At 35.2% G+C, this 12,899-nt stretch overlaps 1 protein-coding gene across 1 annotated transcript in view; it reads right to left on the bottom strand.

Annotated features, from left to right (window-relative positions):
* Positions 1 to 992: 992 nt before the first annotated feature.
* Positions 993 to 12,899, bottom strand: part of CEP152 (centrosomal protein 152) — a 94,993-nt gene continuing 83,086 nt past the window's right edge. The window contains 6 exon segments of the mRNA XM_025884337.2: positions 993 to 1,730; positions 1,732 to 2,569; positions 7,950 to 8,053; positions 8,302 to 8,458; positions 10,715 to 10,818; positions 11,610 to 11,706. Of these exon segments, the coding sequence (XP_025740122.1) occupies positions 1,475 to 1,730; positions 1,732 to 2,569; positions 7,950 to 8,053; positions 8,302 to 8,458; positions 10,715 to 10,818; positions 11,610 to 11,706 (1,556 nt within the window). The 3' untranslated portion in view covers positions 993 to 1,474.

The following is a 12,899-nucleotide window of genomic DNA, read 5'->3' on the forward strand; positions in this document are numbered from 1 at the left end:
GACAAAATAAAGTAACCTAATCCTACTGAAATTATGGACATCAAAAAAGATTAAGGACACCATAAAAGAAGCAGAAACCAAGATGATTTCCAATTTCAACCTTGATGTTGAGGGTCGAGATACCTGACAAGGATTTAAAACAAGGATGAAAAAGTAGGTGATCAATGAACTAGATTTTCAATTCTATCCAGAGCTTAAAACAATCAATCACCAAGCAGATCCATGTGAAACATGGATGGTTAAGGGGTTTTTCCTAGACTAAGAAATGAAACCCTAACTATTGGAAAAGGAACAGTATGTCTCCAGGAATACAAGTGAGACTTTGAAGAGATGGGGTGTTCCTTTTTTCAGCTCATGTCAACTCAAACTCTGAAATCCAGGACTAAATTTTAGGCTTAGCTACATCAGGTCATCAGTTAAGGTGACAGTGCTTTCCAAGTCCTGAAAGGCTCACTTCTAGGTTCTTGCTTTTAGAGATGGGTATCAGCAGGAGGCTGATGCACCTTGCCACCCATCCAACCACCACCCCACTTAGCCTGGTAAAAAATACACTCAAGCAACCCACAAACACGGGCCATAACACAGTTGAGGGTAAGAGATATGAAGGAAAGCTATAATAAAGGTTTTCTAAAAGCACTTGCACTCACCTAAAACTTTCATATCCATCTCCATATCTATCTGAAAAAAAAATTCATCTAGAAACATTATTTAGGTGGATATTCACTTCTACATGGTCTAGAATTATAAGTTTCTACCCATAGCATTATTAAGTTAGCCAATTCTGCACTATTCATGAATGGTTTAAAATTTTTTGCTATATGATGTTTCATTATTTCAATTTTTAAAAAGTAGTATTTCAGAGGAAAGAAAGCCTGTGTGAAATCATAAAAGACAAAGTCTCTAGCTATCACATGAGATTTGAAATAATGCAAACGTCAACTAAAAATATTTCAGATTAATATTTTAAATAATGAAACGAGGACACAACTATGTATTTTGTGGCAATTCTTGAAATACTTCTTTTCCACTAATTGAGAGCAAGGATAAAAATTTTGAGTAGACATTTCCAGGAAAAGTACATGAAGTAAATCTACATCCTCATTAAACGTGAATACTGAATTTGGCTGATCATACATACAAATCATCAAGATTTATATCTTATTCTGGATGAATTTCAAACATATCAGTATAACATTTCTATATTATGAATTACAAAAGAATTCATAACAATTCAATAGGCAATATGCAAGTTTATTTAAATAATTTAACACTGCACAGAATGCTAATTTAGAAGTATAAAAATAGATGGTTTAGCAACCAAATATAAAGCACCACACAGAAGCAGATTACACATACACCATCAGGCCTTTGGAAGATTAAGGCAACATTAATATCGCAAATAATTTTATGAGAACACTTTACTCATATGATAGATGTTATTAAAACATCTCAAAATAGAGAGTCCACAATTTTTTCAGTATGAAGTCTCCCCTTCCAGCTTTCTTGTCCATATATTAATGATTTTTCTTAAATACTGTACAACAGTTAGATTGACAAATGGGCTATCAAAGCCACTATCTTGTTGGCTAGATAGAGGAGCAATTAATTTTCTCAAAGGCTGCCGACACACAGATGATGGTACTGTACTCAGTTTTTTGAAATCTGACTTTAATATATCAGCCTTATGATGAGGTGGGTGTCTAAGAGTCATACCGATCTCTGGCTGAAAGGCTTTCTTCCAACAGGTCTGAAGTGTGACCACTCTGACATTTCATTGGTTGACAAATCATTTTATTTTTCTCTGTATCTGAAAAACAACTGGCTGCTGAAAACTGTTTGAAATTAACAGCTTCAGCTGGTATATCCAGAGTTTCTTGTGGTCTACCGTATAAAAATGACACTTCATGACTGTTGCAGGGTAAAGTGGCACTGTTGGAATGCCAGCCTATGGAGTCATCCAGGTCCCCTCCATCCTTTACTGGAGTTTCCCGAACACCCAAACTTTGACTTTTCTCAGATGCAGCATTTTCACTTTCCATTAATGGATTACACTTATACACTTTTAAACCAAGTCTTTCATTAGGACCTCGAAAGGTTATATGTGTGGATCCAGATTCAGAAAGACTAGGGGTATATCTAGGTGAGGGTTTATTTCCAAAGGATCCAAGAAAGGGGTATGTGGCTGAATGCTGAAGTGATTCAGAGCCAATATCACTGAGGTCTTTCTTCTTGTGCAAACCAAAGCCTTTTTCACCTTCACAAGGCACAAACTCAGGCGAAACATTTTTTGGCGACATGTCTGGGTGTTTATAATTGTTATCCCCAAGCTGGAAGCCTGAGTGTGACCCTTTGGAACCCATGTGCTTTGTGTCCCCATGCTCTGCATCCTCTAACCGTCTTCGTAAGTTACAAGCAGCCCTTCTCTTAGGAACTTGGTCACACATACTTCTGGGGATAGTTTGTATACTGTTTGATTTGCTTTCAGTGTGACGTGGTGTATTCTGGTTCACATCATTTCTTTTTGATTTTTCAACTCCAGTCAGCATCTCTGAAGTCAGAGGTAGTACTACTATATACAAGAGAACACAAAATTAGGGGAAAACAAAATTAGGAGAAAATTAACATTGAAAAAGGAGGGAAAAAAATTATGTTTTCATGTATTTCCAAAGAATGCATATATTTTAATCATTCTCAAAGAAAATACATCAAGGCTGGACATTTAAAAATATTATTTTACATATATCCATTCAATAAGGTTAAGCAATGTTGTTATTGAAATCTGACATTATTGTTATACATCTGATCTACAATTTTCTGCAACAGATATTGCATTTCAAGAGCCAACTGCAACGTTTCCAATTCTGTCTGATGAAGAAAATTTGTTAAAGAACCCCAGTGCCCAATGCCTATATAAGTGCGCGCGCACACACACACACACACACACACACACACAAACACACACACTATAAAAGCTAAAACGGAGTTTCTGATTTAATCTACCTAAGACACGGAATCTGATCAGAAGTAAAGCAGCCACACAGCATTAAATCAGAGAAATCATACCTCAGAGTAGTGTACCTTGGTCCCTATATCATGAAAAGGGTTTGCTTTTATTAGGGACATTTGCACAGTTGCCCCAAGTCTTTTACCCCCAAGGTTCACATCACCATTCCCAAATTTACACAAATAACTGAGTTTTTAAAAGAATGTCTACCAATATCAGCTTGTGGATTCCTGAACAATCTCTGCTTCAAGCTTTCTAGACGTTCAAAAGCCCCATTTCCCCAGAGATATGTTCAAAATCCCCCCCTGTGACTGGAAATTTATTGATTTTTTCACATATTTCCATCAGCTTTTGCTTTATATATGCTAAAGCTATTTTATTATGAAGAGAAAGAACCCATTTACAGGTTCTTAGGAGTCTTCTTTACCATTAGCAACTTCACTTTAATCCCTTTCAAATATAATTTGCTTAATATTGTATTTAACTTTATAATTTATCTAATATCAATTCTGCATTGCTTAGTATATTATTCTCAATTCCTTCACTTTGAATTTTTGAATGTTCTCATAGAAATAATATGTCTGGATTTTAAAAAAATGGAAATTATGGTCTTTTAATAAGGGAGTTTAACCTATTCATGTTTGTGTGATTGCTATTTGACCCTACAATAATTTTCTATTGACCCATGCTTTCTAATTGTATTTTTCCTCTTTTGTGATTCTGTTAGATTGAAAACCTTTTCTTACAAAAATTTTCCCCTACTAGTTTGAGAGTTATATATTCCATTTCTCTATTAGCTAGCCATAAATCTTAATACACATACATAAACTTGTATTTTTCTAGCAACTATATCCTTTCCTTGAAAATAGTAAACCTCTTAGGCAAATTTGTTAGTTTCCTCTACAATATATTCTTACATCCTTTTGAGAATACTATACTTTGCTAACATTCTCAGGTCCTTTTATTTGTTCTATTACTTGTATCCATAGGTATAAGTTGTATTTTTTTTTGCCTTGTCTTATTTTGATTTTGGTGTCTTTTATCATGGTGCTGGCTTTCTATAGGTATTTGGTGATTCTTGGTTGAATGCTTATCTCATAGATATTCTGAGTATGGTATCAGCTTGTTTAAAAAAGTTAAGAGTGTTGTGAAAGGAACAAGCTGAAGGGTAGAAAAACCCAATAGCTGGTACTTTGGGCATGTGGGCTCTAAGTTCCTCCTTGGCGTGATTAGCCATCTAGAGCCTTGCCCTGTTCTGAGACTCTTTTATCCTGTTGCTCTTACTCCAGCCCAATGGTGGGGGTAGGGGAAGGGAAAGCAGAAGAATTAATAAAGAGGGTGGCCCCACCTGGTTACTGTTGCTCGAGAACATCAACTAATTATAATTACCTCACTGGTATCCCCTAGGCTTACTACTTCTCCTGCAACATACTGCCTTCATATGTGGAACAGTTTTAATACTGCTCCCACTTATAGCTGTCATCTTCTGGCAGTTTTGAACTGTTTCCCTCTTCAATTTTTCAGGGATTTCTCACAGCTTCTGGTCTATCAATTGTAACTTTTTATTTTTTAATTATTTATACATTGTTAAAAATTCAGGTGCACTTTCCATACAATGTTATATTAGTTTCAGGCATACAACATATTGATTCAACAGTTCTAGTTCTATACACTGCTCACTGCAATAGTGTAATTACCATCTATCATCAAATAAGTTATTAAAATACTATTGACTATATTCCTCATGCTGTACTTTTCATCCCTGTGACTTGCCTATTTTATAACTGGAAGTTTGTACCTTTTAATCTTCTTCACCAGTTTCACCCAGCCCCACCCCCACCCCTCTGGCAACCACCAATTTGTTCTCTGTATTTATGAGACTATTTCTGTTTTATGTGTTGTTTTTCAGATTCCACATATAAGTGAAATCATATGGTATTTGTCCGACCTTTTTCACTTAACACAATACTCTCTAGATCCATCCATGTTGTCACAAATGGGAAGATTTCATTCTTTTTTTATGGCTGAGTAATATTTCTGTTTATGTGTGTGTGTGTCTGTGTACAAAATCTTCTTAGTCCATTCATCTAGTGATGGACAGTCAAGTTGCTTCCATGTCTTGGCTATTGTAAATAATGTTGCAATAAACATAGGGGTGCATATATCTCTTCAAATTAGTGTTTTTGTATTTTGGGGGTAAATACCCAGTAGTGCAATTACTAGATTGTAAGGTAGCTATATTTTTAACTTTTTGAGGAACCTTTATAGTGCCTCCCACAGTGGCTGCACCAGTTTGTACTCCCAACAACAGTGAGGGTCCCTTTTCCTCCACATCTTCACCAACATTTGTTTCTTGTGTTTTTTATTTTAGCCCTTCTGACAGGTGTGAGGTGATATCTCAGTGGACTTTTGATTGGCATTTCCCTGATGATGACTGATGTTGAGCATCTTTTCACATGTCGCTTGGCCATCTATGACTTATTTGTAGAAATGTCTGTTCACGTTTTCTGCCCATTTTTTAATTTTTGGATTATTTGTTCTGTGGGTGCTGAGCTGAAGTTCTTTGTGTGTGTGTGTGTGTGTGTGTGTGTGTGTGTGTGTGTGTGTGTGTGTATGATATTAACCCCTTATCAAATGTATCATTTGCAAATACGCTCTACCACTCAGGAGGTTGCCTTTTGGTTTGCTGATTGCTTCCTTCGCTGTGCAGAAATTTTTATTTTGCTGTAGTCCCAATAGTTTATTTTTGCTTTTGTTTTCCTTGGCTGAGAAGACATACTTAGAAAAAAGCTGCTCAGGCCAATGTACAAGACATTACTCCCTATGTTTTTTTTTTTTTTTTTATGGTTTGAAGTCTTACAAATATTTAGGTCTTTAATACATTTTATTTTTGTGTATGGTTTAAGAAAGTGATTCAGTTTCATTCTTTTGCATGTAGCTGTGCGATTTTCCCATCATTAAAGTGACTGTCTTTTCCCCATTGTATATTCTTGCCTCCTTTGTTGTAGATTAATTGATCATACAACCATGAGTTTATTTCTGGACTCTCTATCCTGTTCCATTGATCTATGTATCTATTTATGTGCCAGTACCACAGTTTGATTACTAGAACTTTGTCGTATAGCTTGAAATCTAGAATTGTGATACCTCCAGTTTTGTTCTTTCTCAAGATTGCTTCTGCTCTTCAGGGTCTTAGTGGTTCCATAGAAATATTAGGGTTATTTATTCTATTTTTGTGAAAAGTACTATCAACACTTTGATTGGGATTGCACTGAATCTGTAGACTGCTTTGGGTAATAGGGGCATTTTAACAATATTAATTCTTCCAATCCATGAGCATGCTATATCTTCCCATTTGTTTACATCATTTTCAATTTCTTTCATCAATGTCTTAAAGTTTTCAGAGGATAGGTCTTTCACCTCCATCATTAAATTTATTCCTAGATATTTCATTCTATTTGATGCAATTATAAATGGAATTATTTTATTTCTCTTTCTGTTATTTTGTTATTAGTGTATATAAACACAACAGATTTCTGTATATTAATTTTATATCCTGCAACATTACTGAATTCATTTATTAATTCTAGTCATTTTTAGGTGTTGTCTGTAGGGTCTTTTATGTATAGTATCATGTCATCTGCAAAAAATGAGTTTTGCTTCTTCCCTACCAATCTGGATTCTTTTTGTCTGCCTGCTGTGTCTAAGACTTCTAGTACTATGTTGAATAAAAGTGGTGAGAGTAGACATCTTTTTCTTGTTCCTGATCTTAGAGGAAAAGCTTTCAGTTTTTCCCCATTGAGTATGATGTCAGCTGTGGGTTTCTCATATATGGACTCTATGTTGAGGTATAATCCCTCTAAACATCATGAACTGATGTTGAATTTTATCAAAAGCTTTTTCTCCATCTTTTGTGATGATCAAATGATTTGTTGTCTTAATTTTGTTAATGTGGTGTATCATGTAGATTGATTTGTGGATAATGAACCATCCTTGCATGCCTGGAATAAATCCCACTTGATCATCGTGAATGATCCTCTTCATGTACTGTTGAATTCAGTTTGCTAATATTTTGTCAAGGATTTTTGCATCTATATCTGTCGGAGATTTGGCCTGTAGTTTTCTTTTTTTTATAGTATCTTCTTCTAGGTTGGTATCAGGGTAGTACTGGCCTCATAGAAATGAATTTAGAAGTTTTCCTTCCTCTTGTATTTTTTGGAATAGCTTGAGGAGGACAGGTGTTAAGTCTCCATCAAGTGTTTGGTAGCATTCACCTGTGAATACATCTGGCTCTGGACTTGTGTTTGTTGGAAGCTTTGTAATTACTAATTCAATTTCATTTCTAGTAATTGGTCTGTTCAGATTTTCTATTTTTTTCCTGATTCAGTCTCAGAAGATTGTATATTTTGAGAAATGTATCCCTTTCTTCTAGGTTGTCCAATTTGTTAGCATATAGTTTTTCATAGCAGTCTCTTACAATCCTCTGTATTTTTGTGGTGTCAATTGTTACTTTTCTTTCATTTCTAATTTTGAGTCCTATCTCTTTTTTTCTTGAGGAGTCTGGGTAAAAGCTTATCAGTTTTGTTTATCTTTTTAAAAAGCCAACTCTTGCTTTTGTTGACCTTTCCTACTATTTTTTTTTTAATCTCTATTTCATTTATTTCTGCTCTGATCTTTATTATTCCCTCCCTTTTACTAATTTGTTTAAAATCTATCCTGTCATTTCTAGGAATGAAAGCAACTATAGGAAGCTGATGGGTATGCTTAGCCTGCCTATTCAAACTGAAAACTCCACACTCTTTTTTGTAAGTTTCCAGTTTAAGTAAAACACAGACAACTTTATAAATTAACTCCTTATATTCCTTGTTCTTTTTCATACTAAAAATATTAAATATTTAAGACGGAAGGGAGAAGAAAACCCTTTAAGTGACTCATTTTGACATACCTGACTGTGTAGTTTTGCTCTGGGACTTATTAGAAATCGGCGTTTCCAGCAATTTTGCCATTGTAGCAAGTTTGCTAGCAGCATTCATAATCTTTTTCTCAGCCCTGTGGGGAATTCCAGAATATTAAATTAATAATAGTTTAAAGGAAAAAATGAGTTTCCTTAGCCCCAGGATTTCTGTTTTCCTATCAGTTCTGCCAATATTTAGGGTAGCACAGACCTAAGCCTCTCTTAACCCCTAATGGCCGATCATGTAGAAATAGTTAATTTTGTGGTTAGGAAAATGTTTAGAAAATGACAACATGCTGTCCTGGTAGTCTCAAGACACACTGTTTGTTTAGATTGAACTTACCCTTCCTGTTTTCCATTATCCTGCAAAATCTGTTGGAGGCAAGTCAAGTAATATTTGCGCATCTTTCGGGCGGTTTCTTGACGTTCTCGCAATACCTCTGCTTTTACCATTTCCGCAGCTCTTTCCTTACTCTCCTGAATATAACGAAGCATATCACCTAGTGGGGAGGTGAGGGAGGGAGTTGCTAGGGAGAAAGGAATTCCCACAAAATGCATGCTTACTACCAGTTTTTCAAAAACAGGGGATGCAGACTTCAGATCAATTTTCCGGGAGATGAAGTGACTAGAGGTATAGTTTAAACACTGTACTTTTCCACAATCATTAAAATGGAATGTTTCAGATCACTATTTTAGGAGACTCAAAGGAGAAATAATCTAAAAGTCCTTTTAGAATGATGATAGCCACATATGTTAAGGAAACAGCATATTCCCTAGGAAAACATTGTCATATTCTAAAACACTGAGGCAAGAAAATAAATATGAGATACAGAAACTTACACATTTTGATTATGTATTGTCTGAGTAAGAGAGGAGAAAAAAATATACCTAAAGGGTGAGGATGAAAGGAAGGAAGAACCAGACACAGAAAGGTAGAAGGAGGCAATATGAACTAGAGAGACTCATATTCCCATTTACTCATGCTCTGAAAATCCATGTTTCATTATTTATTCCATTCTTTCAGCAGCACGTATGTGTACCCAAGTAAATATAATACTACAATCCATGAGAGATATGTACAAAATGCCAGGGAGAAGGATGAGACCTATGTTGCCTTCTGAAATATACATTTAAAACTAGTTCACAGGGACGCCTGGGTGGCTCAGTCAGTTAGGTGGCTGCCTTCAGCTCAGGTCATGATCCCAGGGTCCTGGGATTGAGTCCAGCATCAGGCTCCCTGCTTGGAAGGGAGCCTGCTTCTCCCTCTGCCTGCTGCTCCCCCTGCTTGTGCACTCTCTCTCTCTCTCTCTGACAAAAAAATAAATAAAATCTTTAAATCAATGAATCAGTCAATAAAAAATAGTTCACTGCTTTCAAGTTTTCTTTTTATCTTTGATTCAACATGATTGGATTGAAACTACCATTACTTAAGGTCAACATTTTTTTTTACTAAATCTAGGGCTACATCCTACCTCTAGAATATCACTACTCTGTTATATTAAAGATTCAATTCATACAGGAATCTCCCTTAATATCAGTAAGCTCTTCCTGAAAATTAGATGCTCTATGCAAAAAATACTAACTGAAAGACTATTTCTCATTATTTGAAGTGGGATAAATTAAATTGGAATACGTGTCAACACAAAACCTCCAACCAATGTCTAAAATGTTAAAACACATACATAGAAGTTAGCATATGAGTATGAAAAAATGCTTAAAATTTCACTTCCAACTGATGTGATTGTTAACAAAAAGTTGCTTTGTTTGTTTTGTAGTAATATGGGCCCTGTTGGCACCAGCAAAAACTGAAAAGTAAATTGTCTTTATTGATACTGAGTGGGCTTTTCAAAACACTACACAGGATTATGAAGATCGAACAAATACATCTGGAACTTAAGACCTTTTCCCACTCATTTTGTTAAAAATAAAAGCAATTTTAAGAGGTAAACATATATTTCTTCTGTATCAACACTGGTTATTGTTCTGGGACATACATACAATCTAAGCAATATTGTAATTAAAAAAACAGGAGATAGTCTGAGAAAACATAAACCAGAGAAATGCTCTGCAAAGGTACGCCTCTTACTGCAAAGGACCTGATAAACAAATTTACATGTATGACTTAATCCATTATCGAAATAATGAGAAAGAACAGAAAAATGCCTAACTAAATCTATTTTCTATGGTTTTTAAAAGCTTATGGTAGAGGGATGCCTGGGTGGCTCAGTCGGTTAAGTAGCTGCCTTCAGCTCAGGGCATGATCCCAGGGTCCTGGGATCGAGTGCCACATCAGGCTCCTTTCTCAGTGGGGAGCCTGCTTCTCCCTCTGCCTGCCACTCCCCCTGCTTGTGCTCACTCTCTCTCTAAAATCTTTAAAATCTTTAAAAATAAATTAAATAAAAGCTTATGGTAGAAAGTAATACTTGCTAATTTAAAACTCACATGACATTTTTTTTAGTTATTTAAGTTATTTAGTTAAGTTTTAAGATTATGAAATTTTTAGTTTAACATTAGTGTCCAAAAAAGTAACAGGATAATTAACAATATAAAATAACTCTACCCCCATGTCACTTCCAAAAGATACTGGGCAAAAAAATCCATTGCTGCATAATTTAGAAAAGGGGCCACTAATTTCTTCTAAAAAGCAGATAAGATCTCAGAACAGGTAGTTTGAAAAAGTCCCCCAAATTACTAGTGCTAGTAATAAAAAAGGCTCAAGCCACCTTAAAATCCTGGGACTCTCCTCAGGGACTTACGCTTAATTTTTTTTACAGCTTTAATGTACTGTCCACGAAGTTCTTCCAAGGCCCTCCCATTGCATAGGATGCAAGCATTTTCAATGGCCCCTTCTGACAATGACCTAAAAATGAACCAAATATTGGAAACAGAGATTGTTAAGTAAAAATATCTAGCTATCTATATATTCCAATAACATCCAACTGAGATGTGCTAAAAAAAAAATCATATATCAGGATCTTTACTATATAGTTTTTTAAAAAAGAAGAAAAATAGAAACAAATGTTATGGTTACTTAAATAAATCATGATAAATCCACACGATGAAACTATATGCAGCTACTGAAAGGCACATTATAGGAGAATATCTAATGACATATGGAAATGTTTATTTTATAACATTATATTAATAAAAGCTTACAAAATAGCTTACACGATAATCTCAGTTTTTAAAACATGCACATGTGAGTATAAAGGGGCTTAAATGATATAAAACAAGAGGTTAACGGAGGGTATCTACTAGGAATAGGGTTTTGTAAGATTTTCTTTTTTTATACTTCTTGCTATGTAACAAGTTTTATACTCTTGTTATGAATATTATTGCTATAACTGATATTACAAAATAAAAAAAATACTTAGAAATAAACAATTTCTTTAAAATAGTAAAAATTGGGGCACCTGGGTGGCTCCATTGGTTAGCAACCAAACTCTTGCTTTTCGGCTCAGGTCATGATCTTGGGGTTGTGACATCAAGCCCTGAGTGGGGCTCTATGCTGGGTGTGGAGCCTGCTTGAGATTCTCTCTTTCCCTCCCCCTCTGCTCCCCCCATGCCCCACTCACACTTGTTCTCTCTTTCTCTCTCAAAAAAAGAAATAAAGATAAATTTAAAAATAAAAATAAAATAGTAAACGTCTACCTTGGTGGTGTTTTACAAAGTGTTCTCAGTTCTTCCAATTTACTCTTCATGTCATTGTTTTCTTCTATTAATTCTTCAACAACTTTAGTATTCTCTTCTAAAAAAAAAATTAATGGTATATTGGTAAATTAATCTTTTGTTTCCCCCTCAGTCTTCCTCTCCCCGAAATTCCCAGTGCAAATGTTTGTAGAGGAGATTGTGCAAATGGCAATTGCTCCCTGTGTCATTCATTTCCTGATGAGTTTTAATCTGACCACTCCCTGTTCTGGTTTCTCAGCACTTAAAAACTGTATTACACCCACATCTTGCTTTGGGTTACAAACTGCCCTGGAATAGGCTTCCAACTGTTTCACATGCATCTATTTTTTCCCAGCTAGACTGAAGCTCTGTTGAAACATCCTGGGTCTTCTATTTTCATGTCCCTCCTGGATCCTGGTACAGTCTATGCTCATATATACGATCATTGAACAAGCACTGCTATACAAAATAAAAAGAAAATTAAGATTAAGTAGGTACCACTTTCACAATTAATGTAAGATTTTCAATTCTTTGAACTTCTAAAAAGAGGATGAGGAGACTAGTGGCGTCCATATGGAACGGAGGACAAAGCACGAATTTCAGAGAGAGAGACATGGGTTTAAATCCTAGCTCTGCTTCTTTACCAGTTAAATGAGCTTAGGCAAATTACTTATGCTTTCTGAACCTGAGTTTTTTCATATGTTAAATGGAGATAGTATTACTTACCTTTAAGATAATAGAAATAAAATCATAAATGCATAGCACCAGATACAAAGTCTGGCAATACCAGTGTTTAATAATTATGAACAGGACACACCATGTTTCCTACCATGCCACCCTCTCAACACACCCTGTAAGTTGAGTAATGAGCCACTCTATTCCTCCTAGATATAACCTGTATATTTTTAAATCACTCACTCTTACTCCACCACTTTTTAACAAATGCTACCAGCACAGTAGAAAACGGAATTTAACAAAAAAGCAACCATAATAGCAAAAACATTATCAACTAAGAGATGTATGTTAAGACAAACACTGAAATCAAACTATCAAATGACTTAATTCTGACCCTGAACCCCTTTTATCAGCCCGTTGTTTTGAGCTAAGTACCAACTTCCTGGATTATTTCTAAGTCTATGAATTACAGAAGATAGCCTCAAAAAGCGCTATGCAGAATAACTATGATCACAATGTATGGTGTTAAATATTATTTATAAATAATAATCTTATCTAGCTGCCGTTGTCATTTTATTATGTAAAACAAATATTCTT

This window comes from Callorhinus ursinus, unplaced genomic scaffold (assembly GCF_003265705.2).
Source record: "Callorhinus ursinus isolate GAN/ISIS: 27379988/994484 unplaced genomic scaffold, GSC_fseal_2.0 scaffold25, whole genome shotgun sequence".
NCBI lineage: Eukaryota > Metazoa > Chordata > Mammalia > Carnivora > Otariidae > Callorhinus > Callorhinus ursinus.